The sequence below is a fragment of the Gouania willdenowi genome, chromosome 8, assembly GCF_900634775.1.
Source record: "Gouania willdenowi chromosome 8, fGouWil2.1, whole genome shotgun sequence".
Lineage (NCBI taxonomy): Eukaryota > Metazoa > Chordata > Actinopteri > Blenniiformes > Gobiesocidae > Gouania > Gouania willdenowi.
In genome coordinates this window covers 13,713,085-13,737,176 of record NC_041051.1, presented here as the reverse complement: position 1 = coordinate 13,737,176, position 24,092 = coordinate 13,713,085, and the positions used below count along the sequence as shown (strand labels likewise).

General features: G+C 35.5%; 3 protein-coding genes across 4 annotated transcripts; 1 reads left to right on the top strand and 2 right to left on the bottom strand.

Annotated features, from left to right (window-relative positions):
- Positions 1 to 1,001: 1,001 nt before the first annotated feature.
- On the bottom strand, positions 1,002 to 10,967 carry cdr2a (cerebellar degeneration-related protein 2a). 2 transcript variants are annotated; one of them, XM_028456275.1, is made up of 7 exons: positions 10,754 to 10,967; positions 8,211 to 8,323; positions 6,434 to 6,582; positions 6,169 to 6,342; positions 3,730 to 4,029; positions 2,780 to 3,056; positions 1,002 to 1,723 (listed from the first exon to the last, which is right to left on the bottom strand). In XM_028456275.1, exons 1-7 carry the CDS (start codon positions 10,953 to 10,955, stop codon positions 1,439 to 1,441), a joined length of 1,500 nt encoding a protein of 499 aa, XP_028312076.1. In that variant the 5' UTR covers positions 10,956 to 10,967; the 3' UTR covers positions 1,002 to 1,438. The 2 variants fall into 2 exon arrangements, with proteins under 2 accessions (XP_028312076.1, XP_028312075.1); XM_028456274.1 differs by having other exon boundaries at positions 2,780 to 3,059; positions 10,754 to 10,965.
- Positions 10,968 to 12,417: 1,450 nt separating this feature from the next.
- Positions 12,418 to 20,936, top strand: mfsd13al (major facilitator superfamily domain containing 13a-like). The gene is made up of 8 exons (XM_028456096.1): positions 12,418 to 12,485; positions 12,598 to 12,882; positions 14,875 to 15,189; positions 15,258 to 15,686; positions 16,296 to 16,450; positions 16,554 to 16,637; positions 18,546 to 18,689; positions 20,089 to 20,936. The coding sequence occupies exons 2-8, from the start codon at positions 12,715 to 12,717 to the stop codon at positions 20,228 to 20,230; spliced, it is 1,437 nt and encodes a 478-aa protein (XP_028311897.1). The 5' UTR covers positions 12,418 to 12,485; positions 12,598 to 12,714; the 3' UTR covers positions 20,231 to 20,936.
- A 556-nt stretch (positions 20,937 to 21,492) lies between these two features.
- Positions 21,493 to 23,212, bottom strand: LOC114468821 (uncharacterized). The gene is made up of 6 exons (XM_028455922.1): positions 23,104 to 23,212; positions 22,630 to 22,953; positions 22,407 to 22,504; positions 22,237 to 22,284; positions 22,059 to 22,160; positions 21,493 to 21,762 (listed from the first exon to the last, which is right to left on the bottom strand). Exons 1-6 carry the CDS (start codon positions 23,153 to 23,155, stop codon positions 21,709 to 21,711), a joined length of 678 nt encoding a protein of 225 aa, XP_028311723.1. The 5' UTR covers positions 23,156 to 23,212; the 3' UTR covers positions 21,493 to 21,708.
- Positions 23,213 to 24,092: the final 880 nt, after the last annotated feature.

The following is a 24,092-nucleotide window of genomic DNA, read 5'->3' as shown; positions in this document are numbered from 1 at the left end:
GGGGTACAGGACCTAATTATGAACAGAAACAAGTCCTTTATTTGCTAAATCTGATTACATGAGAGGATCAGAGGTTGAAAATGAGAACATGTCTTTGTTCTACAATAAGTAGGCTATAAGCTATTTAAATTTTAAAACTACACTTAACATTTTTTTCCAGCTATTCAGAACATTATATTTCAGCACTTTTTGACACCACATAGAATAAAACAATTAAGATTAAACATGACTAACTCAATTATGTATGAGTAATAATAAACAACGTTGAAATCAAATGAAGCAAAACCACCAAATTTCTATGTTGCATTTATTTTAATATTTTTCCATGTCATTAGAGAGCAACATTTATAATTGCATATAGAGAAAAAACGACCCAGTGTACATTTAGCTTCACCTTGAGCTGACCCACCTGCGTGTCCTGAACATATATCTACAAAGACAATAAATAATCACATACTCTTATTTATAGGCTTTTGTTCACAAATAAATAGCAGTGAAACATAAATAAATCATAAAAGTTAGTGGCTTTTTTTTTTTTGTTTGTTCCTGACCTGCATGAGGACTCTCGTTAAATATGACGGCGTTCCCACATCGATGACCCGTGACCTTTGAGCAACCATCGCCAACTTACACAAACCGGCTTACACTTAACGTCTCAGCGACTCATTAGAAAGTCCTCGGCTGTTACAATCATTCAGCTCTCAATCCCATTACAACATCTCTACTTAGACAGCAAGTAATTCCTCTTTTTCACGCCCCAAACACTAGCGATCAAGTGCTCACATGTTAACGTTAAACACTATTACATACTTTTGTAGGGCTGGATAAGACAAACAGAATGTGAATCACAAGGTAATATATTCATTCGAGCCTGAAACTATCCAATGCAGAAGAGGATTTGGGCAAATGGAACAAAAATAAAACAGAGCCACTGAAAAAAATGAAACAAAATAAACAAGACCAAAAAAAAAAAAAAAAAAAAAAAAAAAGAATAAATCTGGACAAAAAAGATAAGGACAAAAAATGAAAAAAATATCTAGGCATAAAAAAATAAATAAATAAAAAAAACCAACAAATTTATATTAATCTAGACAAAAAAACAAGATTAAGACTAAAAATAACAGACTGAAAAAAGATAACCATATGATTTTAAAAAAAAACAGTTTTTTCAGTGGCTCTGTTTTTTTGTGTTTTTCCCCCCAGTCGCCCTAATCCTCTTCCGTATTTCAGACACATTGCTTCTCAAACTTTCCTAAAAAAACATTCTCAGAAATAAAAATATTTGTAAATACAAATGTTCTTATGAGAAAATACTATAAGGAACAGTGCAGACCAAACAAAAGCAAGGTTCTGTGCGTGCTTGTAGCTTGTGAACAATTTCATTCTAAACCTCTCACCACAGACCCTTAATACAAGTGTCAGCACCATGGAAGTCCAGTTATTTGGCAGAACATGGAAAGATGGCGTCCCAGTGGGAACGCCTGTTCTCACTGAGGTCCTCTTTGGTTTTCTGAAGGCGGGTGAAGATCTCCTTGAAGAGTGATTTGTACTCTGGCAGCTGGGCGTCCTCCTGAAGCCATGTGCTGACAGATGAACCTGCAGAGCTGGACGGTTGCTGATGATTCCTGGTGCTCACACAGGGACTGCTGGAGGTCTGGACGGACTTATGGCTGAGTCCATCTGTGGCCTGCTGGCACCGCTGCAGGAGAGCCTCATATTTCACCTAAACAGGCCACCAGGGTTGGGGTCAATTACATGTTTCAATTACTATTACTGTGACTGACATTTTTCCAATTACAATTCAAATTACTGTTGTTTTGTCTGAAATAAATAAGCCAATAAAACTAAACTGGTAGCATCTCTTATAACAGATCGGTTTTGACCCATGTCTTAAAAACAGCTGTAAAAAACACTAAAAAATATTATCTATCATGCAATTTGTTTATCATCTATTGGTTACTTTGTTTCCTTGGTTCCTTAACCTTTAAAATATTGGTATTAATATTTTTGGTGTGAGCATCTGAGCCTTTTTTCTGTCAGTATGCCCCTAGATTTCTTAAATGGTAAAATGATCTTCAAGAGAACTGACAGGAAAACTTGATATGAAACATATTTACTTGAATGTTAACAACATATGTGTATAGTAATAAGAACTTTAACACGGTTCCCTGGCTTTGCGTTTAATTACAGGGTTCCCGCTCATTTTTTCACTGTGATTTTTCAAAACTTTTGGAAAATATTTTACCAAATTCTTACCATTTTCCATGCCGGTATGCAGCACTTTTACTTTGAAATAACGCTTAATATCTTTGGGTTTTAACATGATTTAAATATTAAAATAAAATAGGCTATATTTCCAAAACAGTTAAATTATTCCATGACTTTTGAAGACTGGAAAATCAGTTTTTCAAATTCCATGACTTTTCCAGGAATTTCATGACTGTGTGGACCCTGTAATTGACAGTATTTTTTTTTTTTTGTAGAATTTCCATTTCCAATTACAAAGTCAATTATCTGAACTCAATTACAATTCAATAATGATTACAACAGCAACAAATTATTCCAATTACAATTACAAGTACAATTATGTCATAATTGAAATTAATGATCAATTACACAATTAAAATCATAATTGACCTCAACCCTGCAGGCCACACACCACTGAAGTGCATCCTTTGGTCCTCAGTGGAGACACTAATGTCTTCCAGACAGAAAAATTAGCACCTCATGTATTTTTCTTCCTAATATTTCTAATGAATAAGTAGTGATGAATCATCACCTGCAGGGCGCTGTACTGTGCATCCACCTCGTTGAGCAGAGACACGCCTCTCTGTTTCACGGCCTCTGTTCTCCGTATGCACAGCTGGTCATGCACAAGGCTGATTTCCTCTGGGCTTGTTGTTCTCAAACTGCCGTCACTGTTGCTCCTAGGTCGGACGTGTGTGCGACGCGGCTCCTCCACGTTTTCTACTTTCTCCTGTTGCTCAGTCAAACTGGGAACAGCGCTTTCTTCTGCCGCAAAGAAGACTGTGTCAGGCAACAGCAGCTGGGTCGGTCTTCTGAAAGAAACATCACGTTAAGTCAGTGTTTTTCAATCTTGGGGTCACCTGGAATGAAAATGGGGTCACCTGAAATGTCTAGTAATTGATTAAAAAAAAAATTACTGATTACTTTTTTTATTCTCTATTCAACACAATCTCAAACAAATCTATTCTATACTTTAACTTTCTCAAATATAAATCTATAAATAAAATGCAGACAGTATAAAAATATTTATTTCTGCACTATTCGTAGCTACTCTGTATTTGTAACACAGTATAACAAAAACTAACTCTGGGGTCACCAGAAACATGTGATATAAAAATGTGGTCACGACCCCAAAAAGGTTGGGAACCACTGTGTTAAGTCATTTATGTAAAGCTATGATTCACAAACTATGGGGCAGGATATAAAATGGGTCTAATTTTCTTGAAGTCACAAATCGGTTAAGTAAAAATCTGGATAATTCAGTGCTTTTTTAAATTTCAAAATATGAATCCAATGTAAGGCACTTCTTCCAAATCATGGTGATGAGAATAAATATTACCATAATAAATAATTGTTGTGTTTTCTTATCATTATTTCATAACTACAGGGATTTTATTCTTAGGCCCAAATGCACCAGATATTGCACTTCAATGCATATTTGTATCAGCTTAAACATTTTGGGAACCTTTAATTCAAACAAACCTTTTGGCACAGTCAGCTCGCCACAATAGCCGAAGCTGCTCCACCTCGTCCTCGAGCTCCTGCTGCCTTGCCCGACAGCCCGTCAGCAGAGCCAAACGCTCCTCCAGGCTTCTATTCTCGCTGACTGTTAACTCGATTTCTCTCTGTGCAGCAAGTCTGTGGCTCCGCTCTGCAGATATCTGACTTTGAAGGGTTTGGATGGAGCGATGAAGAGCCTGGTTCTCCTCCTGTGGGTCTGTGTGTTTGTTGGACAAAGAGCTCCGAGGTGACCAAAGTCCATCGGTAATGTGCGTCGGATACCTGAGCAAGGAAAATGTTTGTCAACTCTGGTAAAGTAAACTCACCTAATAGCACCATTTTATTTGTACGAATAACAACAGCAGGGCCGGCCTTCCTGCCAGGTAACCTAGGCGGCCGCCCAGGGCACCAACTGCTGGAGGGGTGCCAAAATGCACCCCCAAAAAAGTGTTTTTTATAATAATAAGAACAATTTGCAATTTACAATCACCGTAACTATACCTGCTGATCTTCTGCCCATATTTATGCACATTTCTTTTCATTCATGTTCTATTCTGTATAATTCTATTGTGTTGTGTGCAAATTGTGTTCTTTGGTTTTCTGACAAGTAAAACCAAACAGGGAAGTAGAAATTTCATGCACTGAAACCTTTATATTTTATTTTTTACTTTTGTTTGCACTGTTTTGCATTGCTTTTGGATTTTGCACCATTGTTGTTGTTGTTGTTGTTCTCTCAGGACATTTGCACTATACCTGTAGATGGTAAATTGTATTATAGTGTATTTTTCTAATTTTTAAAATGGGTTGTATTTTTTTTCAATGGTTTGTTGTGTCGCAAACTTGCATTGGTTCATCCTGACATTTTAAAATAAATAATAATGTGTACATACTGTGTATAGAATTCAGTTTATTTGTTTATTTTCATTCATTTATTTGGCCAACAGGCACTATTTTTTATATCTAAAATGCTACGTTAATTACAGTTATATACCAGTTACACACATATGTACTGTATGTAATGATGAATTCGAGTCACTATTCATTGTTTAAAGTGTCAGATGATCTGATCCTTTTCTTATTACTGTTTTATTATAAACTTATTACTACATACTGTTCAACACCACTGTCTAACACAATAACTGTCACCACATTGACACCACCACCCCCCATCCCCCCCACCCAATTTGGACATTGTTGTGTTTTGTTATTGTTCATGTTGTTTTTTTTCTAATTTATGTCTAGCCTACAGCTCTACATTTTTGCAGTACTGTATTATCGATGTTAATATTTAATTTTGTTTCCACTGTCTGCTCTTGTATTATTATGTTGCTGCAAAAGTAAATTTTTCCCCTCCGGGGATCAATAAAGAAGTATTCTATTCTATTCTATTACACAGGAGCCCATGTGTTCTAACCCTTTCCCTACAGACCGTTACTATGACTTTTGCAGTTGATGCAGACTAAATAAAAGATGAGGCTTTAGTAATGAACAGCAACAGTCTCACTTTCACGTGTGAGGAAACTCAAAGCTCATCCTGATTAACATGTTTGTGAAGCCTTAGTAACAACAGTTTAGCATTATAGGCTATTCACTGTTCAATGTTCTCAGTCGTTCTTGCACAGATTACACCAACATTTGTATGTGCAAATGTCTTTAATACATTTAAAGTCACAGTAGCTACTAGGGGTGTGTATTGCCTGGTATCTGCCGATACATAGGTCACGATACGATATATCTTGATATTAAAGTATAAGGCGATTATTGCGGTTTTATTTTTCTTTATATATGACTTAAGAAACGACTAATCTGTACATGTGTACACCTTCATGAGAACATTATGTATGAAATATATTTTATTGTCATATTTTACACTCAAAACATTGGCTTTAACATGTCATGTGCCAACAACTTACAAATAAAAAAATAACATAATCTGCCTGCGGCTTTTAAACTAACTTTGACTTTAGTGCAAACTCAACTGAGGTACATGCCTAGAACAACAAATGAATGCAGAAAATTAGTACTTTCTTATTAGATTTTTTTTTGAAAAAAAAACCCAAGCTGCTAGGCAAAAAAAAAAAATCAATATGAATGCATTCTGAATTCATCCAAGAATTGCGCGATGTAATATCGCGATATATCGCCAAATCGATTTTTTTCAACACCCCTAGTAGCTACTAGTTTTACTGTGTAAAATGGTGAAAAAGACTGTCCTCCAAACACAAACGTTGCCTGCAAAGGTGCCATCATCATGATACAAACTGAATAATCTTAAAATGTCATTTTGGTAACTGAATTTCAGCAATTATACAAATAAAATAACTTCCAGAATGAGTATAATCTAACTTCCTATGCTAATTTTCTTAGCAGTATGATGCAATTTGAGTGTTTGTGATGGAGCACACACTCTCAGGTGTTTACCTGCTGTTATGCAAGTCGTTCAGTTCCTTTAGACAGGAAACACTCCGAGCTCCCAGGCTGCATCTCTCTGTCTGCTCACTATTGTTATGTTTCTCCTTTTCAGCCTTAAACTGGGACACTTGCGTCTGCAGGTCCTCTGTTTGCGTCTGAAGTCCCTCAATTATCTGCGTTAGACTTAGAAAGAAAAAAAAAAAAAAAACAAAGTGATGAAGTAGAATGATTTGATTAAATTATTAGTTTTAAAACAACAAGTGATTTCCATGACCTATGGATCTTCTGTTGGGCCAGGCGGTTTTCCTGCAGCAGTGTCTTATTGCTGTGCTCCAGATCTCTGGTGCTAATGTCAAGCTGCTCATATACTTTGGCATGGTGGTCGTTCATGTGACGCAGAAGATCCATTTGTCTGGTCAGGTACTGATAGCAACACAGGAAGCGAAGACGGGTTTTATATAAGCATCCAAAACATAATAAATAAATACAAATATTTATTTATTTATTATTTTATGAATTATTTATGCATTATTAATTTATGAATCTTCTGATTAATTCAATTTATAATACATTTACACAAAAAAGACTTATTGTGGTAGGAAATAAGGAGCTGCTTTCCTCCCTTTTAGTTGTGACTATGTAAATCTGACATCTGCGTTATTTTTCTGGTAAAAGAAACAACGAAAACAAAACAACTACTTAAGGTATTTTCAATGAACTTATTTTTGCCCATTGATTAGGAGGAGCCACCTTGCGTTACACTCAGCTGCTTATGGAGCTTTGCTGTGCAACTCTGGCAGCAGATTACCATATAATCCCCCAAATAATCCTTAAATCACTGCACTCTCCCTGCTGTAAACTAATTAAGGATCTTATCTGCACAATCCTGCCAAACTCAGGAATACCCGTCTCGTTTCTATGTAGCCTGTTTCTTTTAACCAGTGTGAATCGGAAAAGAAAGTATAAGAATTTAGCAAAATAAAGAAAACAATAAGAGTGTAAGAAAAAAATTGTTTATGTGATATGTCGCGATATTTCACCACACGATTATCGTATCGATCCGAAAAATGTCTAAATTGATTTTTTTTAGTCATGCTTTTAAACAAAAAAAAAAAAACATGCACACAAGCATAGCACGTAAACTCCCGGTCACTAGGTGTCAGTGAACCACATACTGTGAGACCTTGTTAAACTACCTCACTCCTCAATGCATTTTAGCTTGGAAGTTTATTGCAGTTTGATAAACATACCACTTGTTTGTGATATTGGTATTTGAATTCCAGTTAGTTACCATTTACTTACTCACAAGTTAAAAAAAAAAAAAATTAATAAAAATTGTATTTCATTCCATTTTGTACTTGCAAAGGTGAAATTTGCAATTATTGATATGGTGATATATTGCGATGTATATCATCTTATTTAGTATCGGAATATATCGTATCGTGACAAACTGAATCATGTCAGATTAATGACTGTGGATCAGTAGTAGAGGGGTTGTCTTCTGATCGAGAAGTTGGGGGTTCGATCCCAGTCTATTCCTTTCTATGTGTCCTTGGGCAAGACACGGAACCCTAAGTTGTTCCCAGTAGTCGACTAGCGCCTTGCATGGCAGCTCTGTCCCATGAGCTGATACAGTATGTAATGCACTTTGGGACTACTTCAGTGCAAGGATAAAGGGCTATATAAATAAAGTCCATTTACCATAGAAAACAAAAAAACAAATCCATTACTTTATCAGCAAAGATTTGGGTTGAAAATCTTGTTTGTACATGTACAATATTTCGGTAATTTATCAGCAACATAACTTATAAAAACAAACTAATTTCAATTTTTAACACATTCCTAAGAAAGAAAAGTGTGTAATAATTAGGCAACCTGTCAATGGTAAACCTGATGCATGGGAATCTTTAGTTGATGTTTACACTGTTCTTTTTTAACACCAGGTTCCAACTTTCCTTGATTTTAGAAAGTATTTAGATCACTTAGTGTAGACTTTTTTTTTTTTCTTTTAAACCCATCACTGGCAGTTGAGGCTTTGTTGACCAAGTCACCTCGATCTCCTGAAGCTGCTCCTGGTTGGTGGAATACATCTGCTGTAAGGCCTGCTCCAGGTCATGGTTCTTAGAGAGGAGGCTTTTCCCCAGCTCCGCTGCCAAACGGAGATCTAAACACAGCAAAGGGAAGGAAAACACATGATATACTAATACCGTGCCGATCGTCTGACTGTTTATACATTTTCACGTGTGCCTTTTACACACACGCAAATCATTGTGTCACACTGTTTGGCAATGATGGCTCACAAGGGAATCTGAGGTATGCCTTGTGACCCTTTCTCCCACTAAATTCTCTTAAACTCTGGATCTCTTCCAGCGACCAGTTTATAACGTGAAGCTGGTGTTACGTGAAACTGTTAATCCTGTGAACACAAACACAATTAATGCCACGGCTAAATAAATACCTTCTTTCATTCTTGCCGTAATAGCCTTAATGTTTGTCTGTGGATGCTGCCTTCATTTTTATTTTGAAATGCTTCAAATGTAATCCTCTTAATACTAGTTATTAAATCTGCCTTTTTGCACAGTTCAATACTTTGCTATAGCACACATTTTTTATTGTCAGAGATGAAACTCATAGCATAATTTTCCAGGTCCATAGACGTTGTTATGTGCACAACTGAGTCAGGAAACATCATGAGATGTTTATGGCCTGATGCTACACTTAGAGTAACATCATCACATCTGAGGAACGTCAACGATATAAAAATTCTGTTATTTTTCTTCAATTATATATATCCATCTATCCATTTTTCAACCCGTTTGCTCCTTTCCAGGGTCACGGTGTCTGCTGGTGCCTATCTCCAGCTGTCAACAGGTGAACACCCTAAACATTAGGGCTGAATGATTTTAGGAAACGATCTAATAGTGATTTTTTTCCCCTCAATATAGCGATTTAATATGCAATTATTTTTTCAAGGGCCTCTTGTCATGTATTTTTCAATGAACACAAGCAATAAATCAAGATCAGATTTATTTAAACTTTAAATAAATGTCAAATATATAAATTTTAAAGCAAAGATTACAACAATAAAGCAAACAAATCTGTGGCTTTACCTCTTCAACATATCTAACTAACTTCACGTTTCATGAAACATGTAAACATGTGGACTGCACTTAAACACTCTCTGAATTTAACAGGACAGTACAAGACAGGACAAGAAACAAAAAAATTAAATAAAATAAATTGCAGCCTCTGTGATTAGAAAATCAAATTTTATGATATTGCAAATGCAATTAATCGTTCAGCTTTACTGAACAGGGAACCAGTCCATCCTAGAATCATATTATGAATATACTTTTTTTTTTTTTTGGAGTTTTGAAAGTATAACGTTACAGCCTAGGTTCCCAAAATGGGGTACGCAAATTGTCATACGGGGGTACGTGATGAGAAATGAATAACAAGGTGACAACATTGGATCCTAGAATATAAATTCAATTGTCAGCAGTCAGGAGCCTCCATGCATGGCCACGGATTACAGATGCAGCAGAACCCCCTCATGCAGCCTCAGACAGAAATAATCTCGTCAAAAAAGTGTAAATATGAAATCAGTCAAACATTGCAGAGTTCTGTAGATCTTCTCAACCACACCCTTCTCATTCAAGTTGTAGCAAGTTGTATTTCAGCTGCAGGGTGATGAGTATGTTGTATTACTGGTATTTGTTAAATCACAAAATGTTTGGTCGATGTCTTTAAAAAAAAAAAAAAAAAAAAATAGAAGATTTGTTTATCACTGAAAACTTAAGGCTAGGCTAATTAAATAAATAAAGCAAACAAGTGATAAATAAGATGTTTTCTTGTATATTATTATTCTTTTTATGATATATTATTCCTCAACAGGATATGTAAAATTCAGGGACAAATTTCACTGTAGGGCTACATTATATTTTACATAACATTATGTTTTTTTTTTTTTTTTTTTTTTTTTTTGAAGTGTGCAGGATTAGGCTTTAGGTTAAATATATGAAGGGGAGTGAGACTGAAAAGTTTAGGAACCACTGCGTTGCAAGATTAAAAAAAAAAAAAAAAAAAAAAAAAAGAATTAAAAGACATGCTTACAAAATGTATGTGTGTAATAATAATAATAATAATAATAATAATAATAATAATAATAATAATAATAATAATAATAGGGGGAAAAAAAAACACAAAAAACAACAGGGTGGTTCCAGGTATGTTGACATATCTATCAAAACTGACGTAGCAAAACATTTGATCTGGCAGGAAAATAACATTCTACATCCATTTTTTTAAAAAAAAATCTTTTTCTAGCATTGTTTTTTTTTTTCATTTTACTGACATATTTCCTAAAACAGTCAACAGGAGGGTCAGGATGACCAAAATAAACACAGGACTGTATATCCTGATCACACAGTCCTCTCAGAATGTCTAAAGTAAAGTATTCATCTTCACTCCATTGTTATATTGGGAATCTTATTCCTTCTAGTCATGCAGAGTCAGTTCACCTCGATAAAAACAGTTCAATAGATGTTAAAATGGAGTGGAATTCCATGGTTTTAGGGTGCGACCGCTGTCTTACCGTGCTCCAAGTCGTGCTGCTCGTACCACACCTCTCCATTCTTCTCAAACTCTTCCTCTAATATCACTCCAGCCAACATTTCAACACCTGGAACAGAGCAAACACCTCCACTGTCCTGTTCAGTCAGTAATGTGTAGTAGTGTGATCCACATCCTCTCCATAACACAGTGTGGATCGTCTGTTGCCTACAGCAACGTGGCATATCTTTATTACTAGTCTGCAGCCGGTAGGAGGCAGTATAGCGTTTTTACTTTTTACAATATATAGCTCCGTCTTGTGTTTTATTTTCACATTTATTGTCAAACAAAGTAACCAAAACACTAGTAATTGATATTTTTGAAAAACGTAGATGTATTTCAATATTTCAAATATACTCTGGATGCGGAAGTCCAAAATGTTTGACCGTCACGTGATTCATGTAAGACTGAATTTGTTCCCGGAAGTTAGTGGCGGCCCTTTCGAATCCATTGATTCCTAGTGACATAACTGGGATTTTCAGTTATTTGTCATCAATAACTGCATTGACTGACAATATTTATACAGTACACCGTCATATATATGTGTATATACAACATATGTTTATGTAGTTTCATAAATATTGTTTTTCCTATTGTAAATTCGTATTAATCATTAGTGTAAACAAACTTATCTGCTTTTCTTTGACATAGTTAAGGCCAGCATTAATTTGGTTTAAAAAATGTGTTAATATGTATTGTATACAGGATGTATTGCTTTAAATTTTCTTTCATTTTCTTAAAAAGGGTCTTTAAAAAACACCACATCCAGACAGGATGCATTGAAAACATATTTATTATGTTCATACATATATAAAAATAGACATTCGATTTTTTTTTTACTATGCACTTATGTACCAAGATAAATTCATTAAATAAATGTCTGATAAATTCAGAAACATTAATAACTTGTCATGCAGTTTGCTGTGCTGTATGGGGATGCTCCACTCGTTCTTAAAAAGGAGTGAAAATGTATGGCTTCCCAACCAAACCAGAGAGGAGAAAGAAATAATGGTTAGCCAAAGTCAGCAGGAGAAATTTAAAAAAAAAAGTATATAAAAAAAATTAGGATTATAACAATAAAAAAAATATGTGAAGCGATCATATTCAAACACTTAATTTGCACTTTTTCAACAAATAACACAATTGAAAAGCTTATTGTTTGATAAAAAAAAAAAGAAGATATATAGCTTATGTGGGTAGATAAAACTGTGTGAAGTAAACGCTGTGTATCTACTAATGATCCCTTAATTTTCTAAGAAGAATTTAGAATTTTTTTTATTTTTCTTTTGAACATGAAAGCAACAGCAGTGTATCTCACAATGAAAATAAATAGATAATTAAATAATTAAATAATAATAATAATAATAATAATAATAATAATAATAATAATAATAATAATAATAATAATAATAATAATAATAATAATAATGTATTACTGTTCAAAGGTGCATCTGCTCTAGCTCCATTGGCTACAATAGTAAACTGACCACTTTCGGGAAGAATTGTGAGGCTCCCTCTCTCTATACGGCTCTGGCGGAAGTATGCTTGCTTTTGATTGACACCTAAATCGACGTATTAGAAAGCCGCAGGTGGAGGAAATTACTACCTTTATTTATTTTTTAAACCAATCAGCAGTTTGCTTGTAACCATGAAGCCCCGCCTCCCAAAGACCCCGGAAGGAAGTCTTCTTTAAGTTAACTTGGACTTTTCTGGCAGTAAGTATTAATGAACAGCCGCTTTAATTAGTTAAATACATGTTTTGTGTGCGGTAATACACAGACATGAGTTCTCAACAGATTTCTTTGTTGTTTTTGTCTTTTTTTTAAGCTGTTGCAGCAGTTGTTTTGGTGATGTCCATAAGGAACACGGTGGACTAGGGCACAGCAGGTGGTCTTTCCCGCGGAGGATCAGACCTCCTCTGGTGTGCTACACAGAAGTAGAAACATGGCTGTCGTCAAATACCTGCTGTGCTTCGGGCTCAACCCAGCAGCTCTGGCCTATGCAATGACATCTCTCGGTGCGGCCATGATAAACAACATATTCAGCTTCTACTATGTCAAACTCTTTCTGAACAAGTACCAGATATCTGAGAGTGCATTTTACCACTCACAGGTGAGTGGAGGTGGTCACTGTGATTTTCTGCTAACATCACCTTTAAATAAATGAGCCACACGTCACGTCACTTAAAGTTCCGTCAGTTTTATTGTAGCTCATATTTATTTTTAGCTACCACGCTAACCCTTTTATATTTGCCCTAAACCTAACCCAGGAAATACCCTAAAATGTTTATTTTTTGGTATATGTATTTTTAAAGGTGGAATTTGCCATGTTAAATATGTTAAAATGAAAAAAATATATATATTACAGAAGCGGGATTTGAACCCACGATACGTTTCCATATCAATAGACACTTCATAACTTAAAAGATTGTAGCAGTTTTTAGCTGAGATAATACAGAATATCACAGCAGGGCACCAGAAAATAAGTAATAGGAACACTATTATAACAGTCAACACTAAAACACAAAAAACGAAACCTCCATAAAAATGTATTTTTTTTTTGTTCTTTTCTTTTAACAATTTCATTCGTAATACATTAAGCAAAGATTACATTATGAAATAAAAAAACCAAATATTTTATTATTATTTTAAGCTGAACTTCTTTCAGATGTGGGAAATGCGGAGTTTGCATGTTCTCCCTGTGCTGCGTGGGGTTCCTCTGGCTTCCTCCCACAATTCAAAAACATGACTGTTAGGTTGATTAGTCTTTGTGTGTGTTGTCCTGCGATGGACTGGCGCACTGTCCAGGGTGTACCCCTGCTTAACGCCCAATGAGAGCTGGAGATAGGCACCAGCAGACTCCATGACCCTGAAACAAGGAAGAAGCGGGTCTGAAAATTAATAGATGGATGTTTTCTGTCAACCTAGATGTTGAGAACCACTGTTGTAATAGAAATATACAGTATAGTGAGTGAGTAAGCAGTAAGCTATCCTCCGTAAGGTCTGAGAGCTGTTGTCTTTTCTGTTAACAATTTATATAAAATCAAAATGTGTTTTCTTTGCTCTGTTGTGTGTTTTCCTCTATCTCTGAAGCTTTTACCAAACAGACTGGCTACTTCTGTCACGTGTGGGTGAAATTACTGTAATGACATCACATTGGCTGTTAGAGTTGGGAATCGATTCAGATTTCCCTAATCGATTCGTGGTTCAACTGGAACTCTTGCTTGTGCAGTTACAGCCATATTGGTTTTAAAGTGTAACATCTTAGCCTTTAGTAGCGTGTGTGTGTGTCTTCTTTGGTTACATGAAAGGAAAGGCAATAGCATTAATGTGAATTTTAATTTCCATTACTGTTAAAAATGTATTATTTTTTTTAATCTATTTTTAGTTTTGACAAATATTGGACAAAGTGTGTCATATCTGTTCAATAAAGGACGCTGAGCCTTATGTTTAAATATAGAACAAAGGATGGTTGGCATCCCTACTTCCATACATTCTTTCATTCATAATAGTTTGTTTTATTTGCGTTACATGTTGCTAAAGTTTATCTAAGCTGGCTGATTGCCAGTTCTCCACCAAGAGATGAACACCTTTTGTGCTTAAAATCTATAGCCATAACCCATAAGCATGATTTTTGCACATTTGCTGTTAGCATTTTTGTATAGATAAAGATGATGAAGGATTTTGAACTTAACACAGATTGTCACAGAAACACTAACACTGTTAGTACTGTTTCCAAAATGTACAAGTTAACCTAGCTTTGTTGCTATTTTTCCTCAATGCTTTTGACTAAACAGCTCATTTTTTAATAGATACACTGTCGTAAGACGACTTTTTTTTTTGTTAATCTGCTTGGCCACGATACAATTTGTGAAAACATTTTTTTCTACAAATCTGAAAATTTCTAACACAATGTGTGCAACCTTATACTAATACAAATGGTGGTGATTTGAGTTTTCATTAGGTTTTTATTATATTTGATGGTTCTGATTTCAGGCCGTTTCTAAATAAGTGTATATAAATAGTGTCACATCTAGAAGTCACTCTGTCCTCTTGTGGCATTTTGTTATTGTGATCTCAGCTTTGTGGTGAATCGTCTTTACAGATGGTGTACATGGTGTGGAATGCACTCAATGACCCTCTTTTTGGTTACCTACAAGATAACTCCAGGGTGCCCTGTTGCTCCCGGCGACGCCTCTCCATCCTGTACGGCGCTCCGTTCTACTCCTTGTCCTTCCTCCTGGCCTGGTTTCCGTGGCGAGCCTATGAACCTGGGGACTGGTTGAGTGGCTTACACTTGACAGTGACGCTGTGCGCTTTTGATGGCATGCTGACCTTTGTGCTGCTGGCTCAATGCGCCTTGTTTGCAGAGATCTCTGGTCACCATCAGAACCGGCTAAGACTAGTAAAGTACAGCCAGGTAAGGTCCTCGTCTTTGTGTCAACACACTGATTGTGTGGATTCCTTCATCTTCCTTTATTTCACCAGGTGGCATCTCTTTTTGGCTCCCTCAGCGTCCTCTTTTCTGGGGTTTTGTCCAAAAACATGGAAGACTTTGCATCCTTTCAGGCCTTCACTGTGCTAATTGCCATCCTCAGCTGCGGTTGCATGCTCTACACAGGCCTTCACAGCGAGAGCCGCTTTGATAATAAAGGCTCTGAATCGGATGCACGCAGGTCAGGTGACCAAACGTCACAACAATCAGCAGTGTCCTTCTCCTTATTAAAGACTTTAACATGGCAGATCTTTACAAACAGGGACTTTCTGTTGTTTGTAACCATGAACTTCTTCCAGGTGTTCATGTTGGCTTTCTTTAATAATTTTACCATGATTTTTGCTGAGCACCTGATACCGCCCGATGTGCTTTCGTCGCTGGCCAAAAGCTTTATGTATGGAGCTGGATTCATCTGTCCACAGGTTTGAACACAGTGAAGTAGCATTATGGATATTACTGACACTAATGATAAATTACTGCTGTGATTCTTTTAAATCCAGAATTACAACAAACCAGCTACTTGTATAAACTCACATAGTTCCCGTAGTGCAGGGGTCCCCAACAGGATGCCCTAATGGACCATGTGAGTGGCCCTCAGCCCTGTTCTGGAGCTCTAGTCACCAATAAGCTCCATGAATTGTCTGATTTACTTTACAGGCTTTAAACTCAATAAGATAAATCTAGATGACAGATGTAGTCAGTGCCTTAGTAGAGTGAAATAGAAACATGATAGTTTCGTGTAAAGCATAATGAAAATTAAACAATTGCATAAATTAAGAGAAATAAAAAGTAAAACACTTGAATATTTAGTATTTAATAAGTGCTTTTTAAACTGGTAGCCCTTCAGACTATTCACTGACTTTGAAGTAGCTCACAGTTTCAGAAAGGTTGGTGACCCCTGCCGTAGTGTTTAACGTTTATTTGAAGTAAATTCATAATTGTCTTTCTAGTGATGAGTCAATGTATTTTTTTTTAATATTACTGAACGCTATTGTTTTTGTGTCATCTCAAACTCCCTTTGTTCTATTCAGCTGTTGGTATTGAGCTGTCAGAAACTGCTCCTCGCTGTCGGCTACTACAAGATCTTCCTCTTCACCTTTTACATAGAGACAGGCATGGCAGCCGTCATGCTAATGATTGGTCGTCATCACTACTACATTTTGGCCCTTTTCCTCACCACTAATATGTAGGAAGACTTTAGACTGGATAGTTTCTTGGTTTTCTTGAATGTTTATTGTCTGCCACACTGTCTGTATTATACTAAAACTTTCCCGTATGTTTTCATTCAGGATTCTGATTCAAGCGTTGTTCAGCCTCTTTAATCTGCCTTTGGCTGATATTATTGATGGAGACCTGCAGAAAAACCAACGCAGGTAAGTATGACCACATAACTATAGCTCGATGCGTCAGAATGTGAAGCCTTGTGTATTCAATGGCAAAGCTAATGTGCAGAATAGGAAGGTGTACTGCTTGAATTGTTCAATTTATTTATTTATGCAGTATATATTGATGCTTGAACTGAATATTTGAATTACAGTTTTTATTTCAGTAGTCTTCAGGAAAAAACAAAACCCAGAACAAACAACACTCTCTAGATAATATCACAAAAATATTAAATTCAACTTTATTTATATAGCGCTAATTACAACAAAAGAAATCTCAAAGCGTCATCAAAATATAAAATTTGTAATAAGGAAAAAACCCAACAAGATCCACATGAAAAAGCATCAGCGACAGTGGAAAGAAACAACTTCCTTTTAACAGGAAGAAATCTCCAGCTGAACCAGGTTCAGAGGTGGCAGCCATCTGCTTCGACTGCTTGGGGTTAGTGGACAGGAAGAGGAGAACAGAACAGGATAGAGAGATAGAACATCAGAGTGTCTCAGACTAGTTGAGTCGTGAACCATAGATCAATAACTGTCAGCTCCAGCGTCAAGACATCTGAAACAGAAAAGTGAGAGAAGGGCGAGGAGAAGGCACAGACTGCAGAAAAACATGATGCACTATTAGCAGGTCTACCTGCATGGTTTTGAACTTTGTTCCTAATGGTTAGGTTAACGCCTAGCGGTGTCTCCATGGTCTGTAAATGTGGCCATTACAGACAAGACCCTGTCCGCTCTAGTGGTCGGTTAACGCTATTATACGGTATACGCTTTAGCAAACAGGTAGGTTTTCAGTTTAGCCTTAAAGGTGGAGAGAGTAGCAGCCGCCAGTACGGGAGGCTGCTACCCTTGGGGCAACTGTGGCTCAGTGGTTGAGTGGGTCGTCATGGGGTTCGAATCCAGCTCTAGCCAACAAAAAGTGATCTGAAAGAATAGGATTTTGAGGATATATTGTCAGGTGGTCAATATCTAAACCACATGTTAGAACAAGGTCCAGGGCATGATTCAGATAATGAGTTGGTTTGTTTATTTTTTGTGTAAAGCGATTGAATCTATTAGTGAGGTAAATCATTTATTTAGGTTGTTTTTTTTTTATCATCAATGTGAATGTTAAAGTCAGCTACTATGATAGCTTTATCAGTGCTCAGCACCAGATCAGTGAGAAACTCTGAATATGGACCAGGAGGACGGTAAACTATAACCAGTAGGATGGGTTTTTCTGTTTTATTTTTGGGCATACAAATACCAAGAGAGAGGCTTTCAAATGAATTGTGGTTATTAGGAAACTAATATTACTATTTTTACAATACACATTCAATATATAGTCTACACAAAGTTTTATATATACAGTTTATACATGCACATTAAACATTTATACATATACCGTCCTACGCACATATACACACACACATACATATGTATATATGTCATGACATGACATATATACACATGACATGACATGTACATAATATTAATATTTTACTATTTAATATTTATTACACAAATTTTATCAATTCAGTTTTAAATAATATAAAATTTAGTGTGGCAGTATTTCAATTCATAATATACTCTATCACAATATATACCTTTCATTATGTTTATTAAGTAATTATTAATATATTTTATACCATTATAGACATATATTATTACTGTCCGAGGTAAAATTGTTGCACTTCTTTCTTATGCTTGCTAACAATATATGATTGTAAAAACTTTTGAAACTAGTTTATGTTGCTGCTTTGTTTTATTCATTTTTTAGGCAGTTCCATAATAAATAAACAAAAACAAAAAAACCCTGCTATTGTTATACTCATCCTTTTCAGTGTTGAATTATGCTTCCATAAATCTTCCACCATGCTTGTACAAATGTGAATCCAATCCAATTATGTCTGTTTGTAGTTCACCTCTGTCGTCCATGGTGTTTGGATCAAATGCTCTGATCACTAAGCCAGCTCACTCTCTGGCTCCCATGATGGTGCTGAAAATCCTCAACCACTTTGGATATGAACAGCTCAAAGACACAGCAAGGGATGCAAATGTCAGGTACATGTTGTTTTAGATTATTACGATTATTTTGATGGTTGCGTTTAAAATTTGTGTAAACAGATTTATTTTGAAAGAAACAAAAACATTTTTACTGGTTGTAGCCCACTCCCAAAAATGTTTTATTGAAAAGCCTTCTCTTTTTTGGTTCACACTTGTCACATGCTTAATTCAATGCAAATCCCTCAAAAATTAGTTAGTTTTTTTTTTTTTTTTTTTCATATTCTATATGTTATATTTATATGTACGTTTAATGCTGAATTGACCAAACGTAACAGTTTCAAAAATTAACTTTGATCAAAGGACATTTTTGAGAACAGCAAAAGCAGCAATCACTTATTCCTAATAAGATTTTTTGTCATCAGATTAGTTTTTCCTAATTTAGTTTTCTCTAATATGCACAAAATTATTGTTCAAAGCATAATAATAATACTACTACATTCAATTTGAAAGCGCCTTTCAGGTAACCCAAGGACACTGTACAGAACAAGATAAAAACAGATAAAAATACAAGTAGGATAAAAAGATAAAGACAGCAAACAATACAGAGGGTGAGGGACAAAATTATGGAGTTATAGTGAGTAGGCAAGTCAAAACAGATGGGTACAAAAACAATTAAATATATTAACAATAAAAGGTCTGATGTGTGCAGTAACAAATTCATTTATTAAAGATTAAAAAAGTAATTTCTTGTACATTTTATAGTAATACATAAGACTCAGATTCTGCTCCCCACACCATTTATGGCAGTGTTTCTCAAATGGGGGTACGTGTTCCTCTAGGGGTACGTGATGGCACAACAGGGGGTACTTAAGAGAAAGTGAGAGGAAATTAACATTTAAAGGGGTATAACTATAGACATTCATATATTCAGGAGCCACTATCAGGCTTCTTCAACCTTGGAGTCGGGGACCCCATCTAGGGTCATCTGAAATTTCTGAAAAATTAAAATAGGTTTTTGAAATGTTTTAATTATTATTTTTAACAAAATAAATAAAAAATAAAACACAATCTTAAACAACTGTGTTTTTATACTTTCACTTTGTGAAATATAAATTTCGTTCAACTAAAATGCAGTAAAAAAAAAAAAATATATATATATATATATAGAGAGAGAGAGAGAGAGCAAGACAAACATGATCAAAAACTAATTCTAGAAAAAAGTATTTCTTTGTAGTTGCCAGAACTTATTTACAAAATGAGATTCTTTAAAATGTGTATTATCACTAGTTCATTCCGTCATTATGCTCTATAGTTGTTTTTAGATAGTTTTCTAAGCAAAACGTTGTAGTCGGACAAAGGGAGAACTTGGATTCTCTTATTTAAAATAGCGTTAAATGAAAGAACTAAAGTCTGCAGTTGTGAGTGTTTTAACCTGCTGTTAAATCTGTGTGTCTAGTGCTTTGGAGAGCCTCCACAGTGCCATGTTCTTCATGGTGTGCCTGGTGCCCATGTGCATTGCTGCTCTGCAAACTCTAGCATGGAAGCCTTTCTCCATCCGTGACAGTCACACAGTGGATCCAAAGTACATTGAGAGCTAGCACATGGATAGGGTTTGTGTTTTTTGGACGGAGGGAAGAATGTGTGATTTTGGTAAAAGGGATCTATGGTCAGTCACTGTAAATGATCTTGATCTGACCGCTGAATGCTTACATGAGAGCAAGGGTGGGGAACCCCATACCAGTCCTCAAAGGTCTAATTCCTGAGACTTTGAGACGTCTCTCCCTGAATCAAATGAATGGCTCATTATCACGCTTTTGCAAAGCTTGATGACAACACATTGGTTTCAACCAGGTGTGTTAGAGCAGGGACACATCTAAAAGTGTCAGGAATCAGGCCCTCGAGGACTGGGGTTCCCCACCCCTGCATTAGAGGGTGAAAACTAATGATGGTGAAACTGAAAGGAGATACAAGAAACTCTCACTCATTCACTGCTTTATATTTTCTGAAGTTCCCATTTACAATAAACCACGGTGCAAGTTTACTGTTTATGCTGCAAAACGTTTCTTTTTTTTAGGTTTGTAAATAACCCCTGGGTTTCATTTCTTTTTTTTAATAGGTTTTTGAACTGATCCAAACTGTAGGGAATATATTCATTTTAAAATTCTAATTACAGCTTGCCTTACACCATTGGTTGTTTTATTTGTGTGGCTGTTGATTTCAAAGTGATTTTTTTTTCCTTCTCCTTGCTGATGGATGAATATGAAACTAAAGCATTCCAATAAACTTCTTAATGATTTAAACACATTTTTCATCAATGTGATTGTGCAGAGTTTGTGCTTTTGTCATAAATGTCTTTTTGGCAACAGTAATAAGTGAATAAGTGTTTGGCATTTATCAGCAAAAGGAAAACATTTTTCTGAATCAAATTTACTTGGAAAACCACTTCAAATTGTGTAACAATACACTACAACTTTGATCAAGGGTTATAACATGTTAAAATATCATTTTAAAGGAGAAGATATTTTTGGAATACCTCAACTGAAAACTGACCACCACTCAATTATTTATTATTAATAATAATAATAATAATAAAAAATAACTATTTATCCATGAGAACCACATTAAGATTAATACAGTTTCCTGCCTCATTGTTAAAAATCTATATCTTGAACACATGCTGGAAATATAAATAATCACTTTTTAAGTATATTTCTAATCATTGCTGCATTTTGATTTTAAATGAAAACTATTTAGCCAAGGCATTGTAAAAATATTCAGATAATTTATTATTGCATTAAGAAACAAAACATACATATGTTTTGATATTGCAAATGTAAAATTATCCACATTTGGCATCATTACTAACACAAAATACTAGGAACGCTTGTGATAAGTGGAGTTAATGTTACGTCACTGACAGAAACTGCAGTCAGTCGTAAAATACTAAAGGTTGAGCTTTGGTTCCTTAAAATGAGTTAATTTCTCTTGTCACTTAAAAACATCGTCGTGTAAAAGTGGAATTGGCTGGTAGTTCTTTTCCAGTTGCGACTGTGAAATAACATCCTGTAAACGACTCTCAGATGTTTTGATAGACGTCATCATTGAAGTTTTCCAAACCATCGTGTGTTGCCTGCATATATATTAAAAAAAAAAAAAAAAAAAAAAAATCAGATAAAGGTGAAATAGAAAAGAAAAAAATAGATGCATTTCTGAAGAAGACGTAATGTCTTGATCAACAATTTGTAGTTTTATTTCAAAATCTAGCTTGGGAGCTAACTATGCAGTTGTGCGGACCTTCGTTTCTTCTTAGCATTTTTGGACCTTTTGATCCAGCACACTGCCTCAAGTAAAAGAGAAGTGCGGGGTTTTTTTTTTTTATTGTACTTATGTCAAAATCTAGCCATGCCATGGTGCAACAAGGTTTACCTCAACTTCAGAACAATTTTCACTTTGTCTGTCATTGTTTTCCTTCCGGTTTCTTTTCCTGTCCATTTCTTCCAACACTTTGCTGAAACTAGTTTTCCTGTTCTGTTGGAAGAAAACAATTAAAAATCAAATCCATGCCATCTGTTTTAAGACAAACATTAGGGAGTGTTTCTACAACCTCTGGTGATTTGGGCATCTTTCTGCAGAAACTTGCTCGGCATCCACACTGGAAAGAAACAAGAGCAGATTAGGGTCACCTCAGTGTGTCTTTCTGTAATTCTGGCTCTTGTTTGTACCACTTTTGGTTATTTTCAGTTAAATGTAACATAGCATCCACGTGTTATTTACCTTCTTCAGAATGAAAAGTGTCAGTATCCCTATGCTGTAGATGGCCAACAGAACCATAGATAATACCACAAGAATGTACCTCACCATTATTTTAACATCTGAAATGAAAAAAGGAAAGTTCTTTAAACTGATTTCTGTTATTAGATTGCATGTTTTCCCACATAATAATTGATACATTTTCTCTGATGAAAACCTTTGACCCCATTAGTTTTCCTCTTCTTACCTCTAACTGTAAGTGTTTCCCCTTGCCCAACGTACTGTGTGCAGCATCCTGAGGCTCGAGGAGGTGCTGCAGCACAGTGGTACACTCCACTGTCATTGGTATGAAGTGACTTTATGTGTAAAGATGCTCCATCCAATCTGTACTTGTCACTCGATTGGTTGATACGAAGATGGGCATTTTCTTTGAATACGAACCAGTCGTAGTGCAAGCCTGCGGTCCGACAGTGATGGTTGACTGTGCATGAAAGAACAGTAGTTTGCCCTACTTTTTTCCAATTCTGTCTGCTTGGCTGTGATATGCACTTTACTTCTTCTCTTATGGCCCCTGGAATAAACAGACAGAAATAACAGAAGTGAGAGCCATTAGCACAAAAAAACAGATCTTTCACCACACACTGTGATACAGTGAGTTCCCCTGAAACTTTCAATCCTTCACACGTTCTCTTTGGAGTAAACCATGAGAAGTACGTCTTACCTATCATGTAGACGTGTATCAACAGCGGAGAAAGCCAAAGCAAACAGGTCATCGCTGTCTGATAGATTTGAGGTGGTCAAATGACTTCTTGTCTGATAAACTGTCAACGTGTAAAGTGGAGGATGAACTCAACTTCCTCAACACCTAGTTCCTCCTCATTTCTTTGTGTTTACCAGGGTGGGGACACTTCATGCTTGCAAAACTACAGTGCTTTTTAATTAAAATATAACACAAACACATTTTACATTTCAAACAGTGAGGAAAATGTGTATAAATAGCTTATTTATGAGATTTTGAGAGAAATGGTCACAAGTTATGTTAAACTCCAACAAAGTTTCACAGTTTTAAAAGAGTTGCCAATGAGTGGAAGGTAAAATGTGAATGCACAGATGATGAAACAATGGTATTAAACCTTAAGGATATTTCCAAAGTAGTATGGTTTACTAAATTCTGAACTGAACCAGATTTGCTCAGCATACATATGGCACAGCTAAAAAAATACTGCAAAAATCTATTGAGAAAAAAAATGAGTATTTCTATGGGGAGCGAAAATGTGTCTCAAACATATTCACAAATATATCCACAGTTTTCAGATGTTTCTGAAAAAAATGCAAAAATCTGTAAAAAAAAAAAAAAAAAAAAAACGTGAAAATTTTAAAAACATTAAAATCTAGAAAAAAGAAATAAAATAAAAAAACACGTTCAAATCGGAAAAAGACGGGAAATTTGTAAATACATTTAACTCTCCCCATATATTTCACACACTTACTTCAAGTGCCAGCTACATTTTTAACTCTTCAAAGCTCATAAAGTCCTAACATAAAACTGAAAAGTTCTTACTGCAGTTTACACACTATGACTCGCTGTGTATTATTAATTAAAACATGAGAAACTGCACAAACTACAGAAAATAAATGACACACAAATACAACACAAAACATATTGGGTTATACTCTGTCAGAAAGAATCTGTAATAATATCACTTTTCC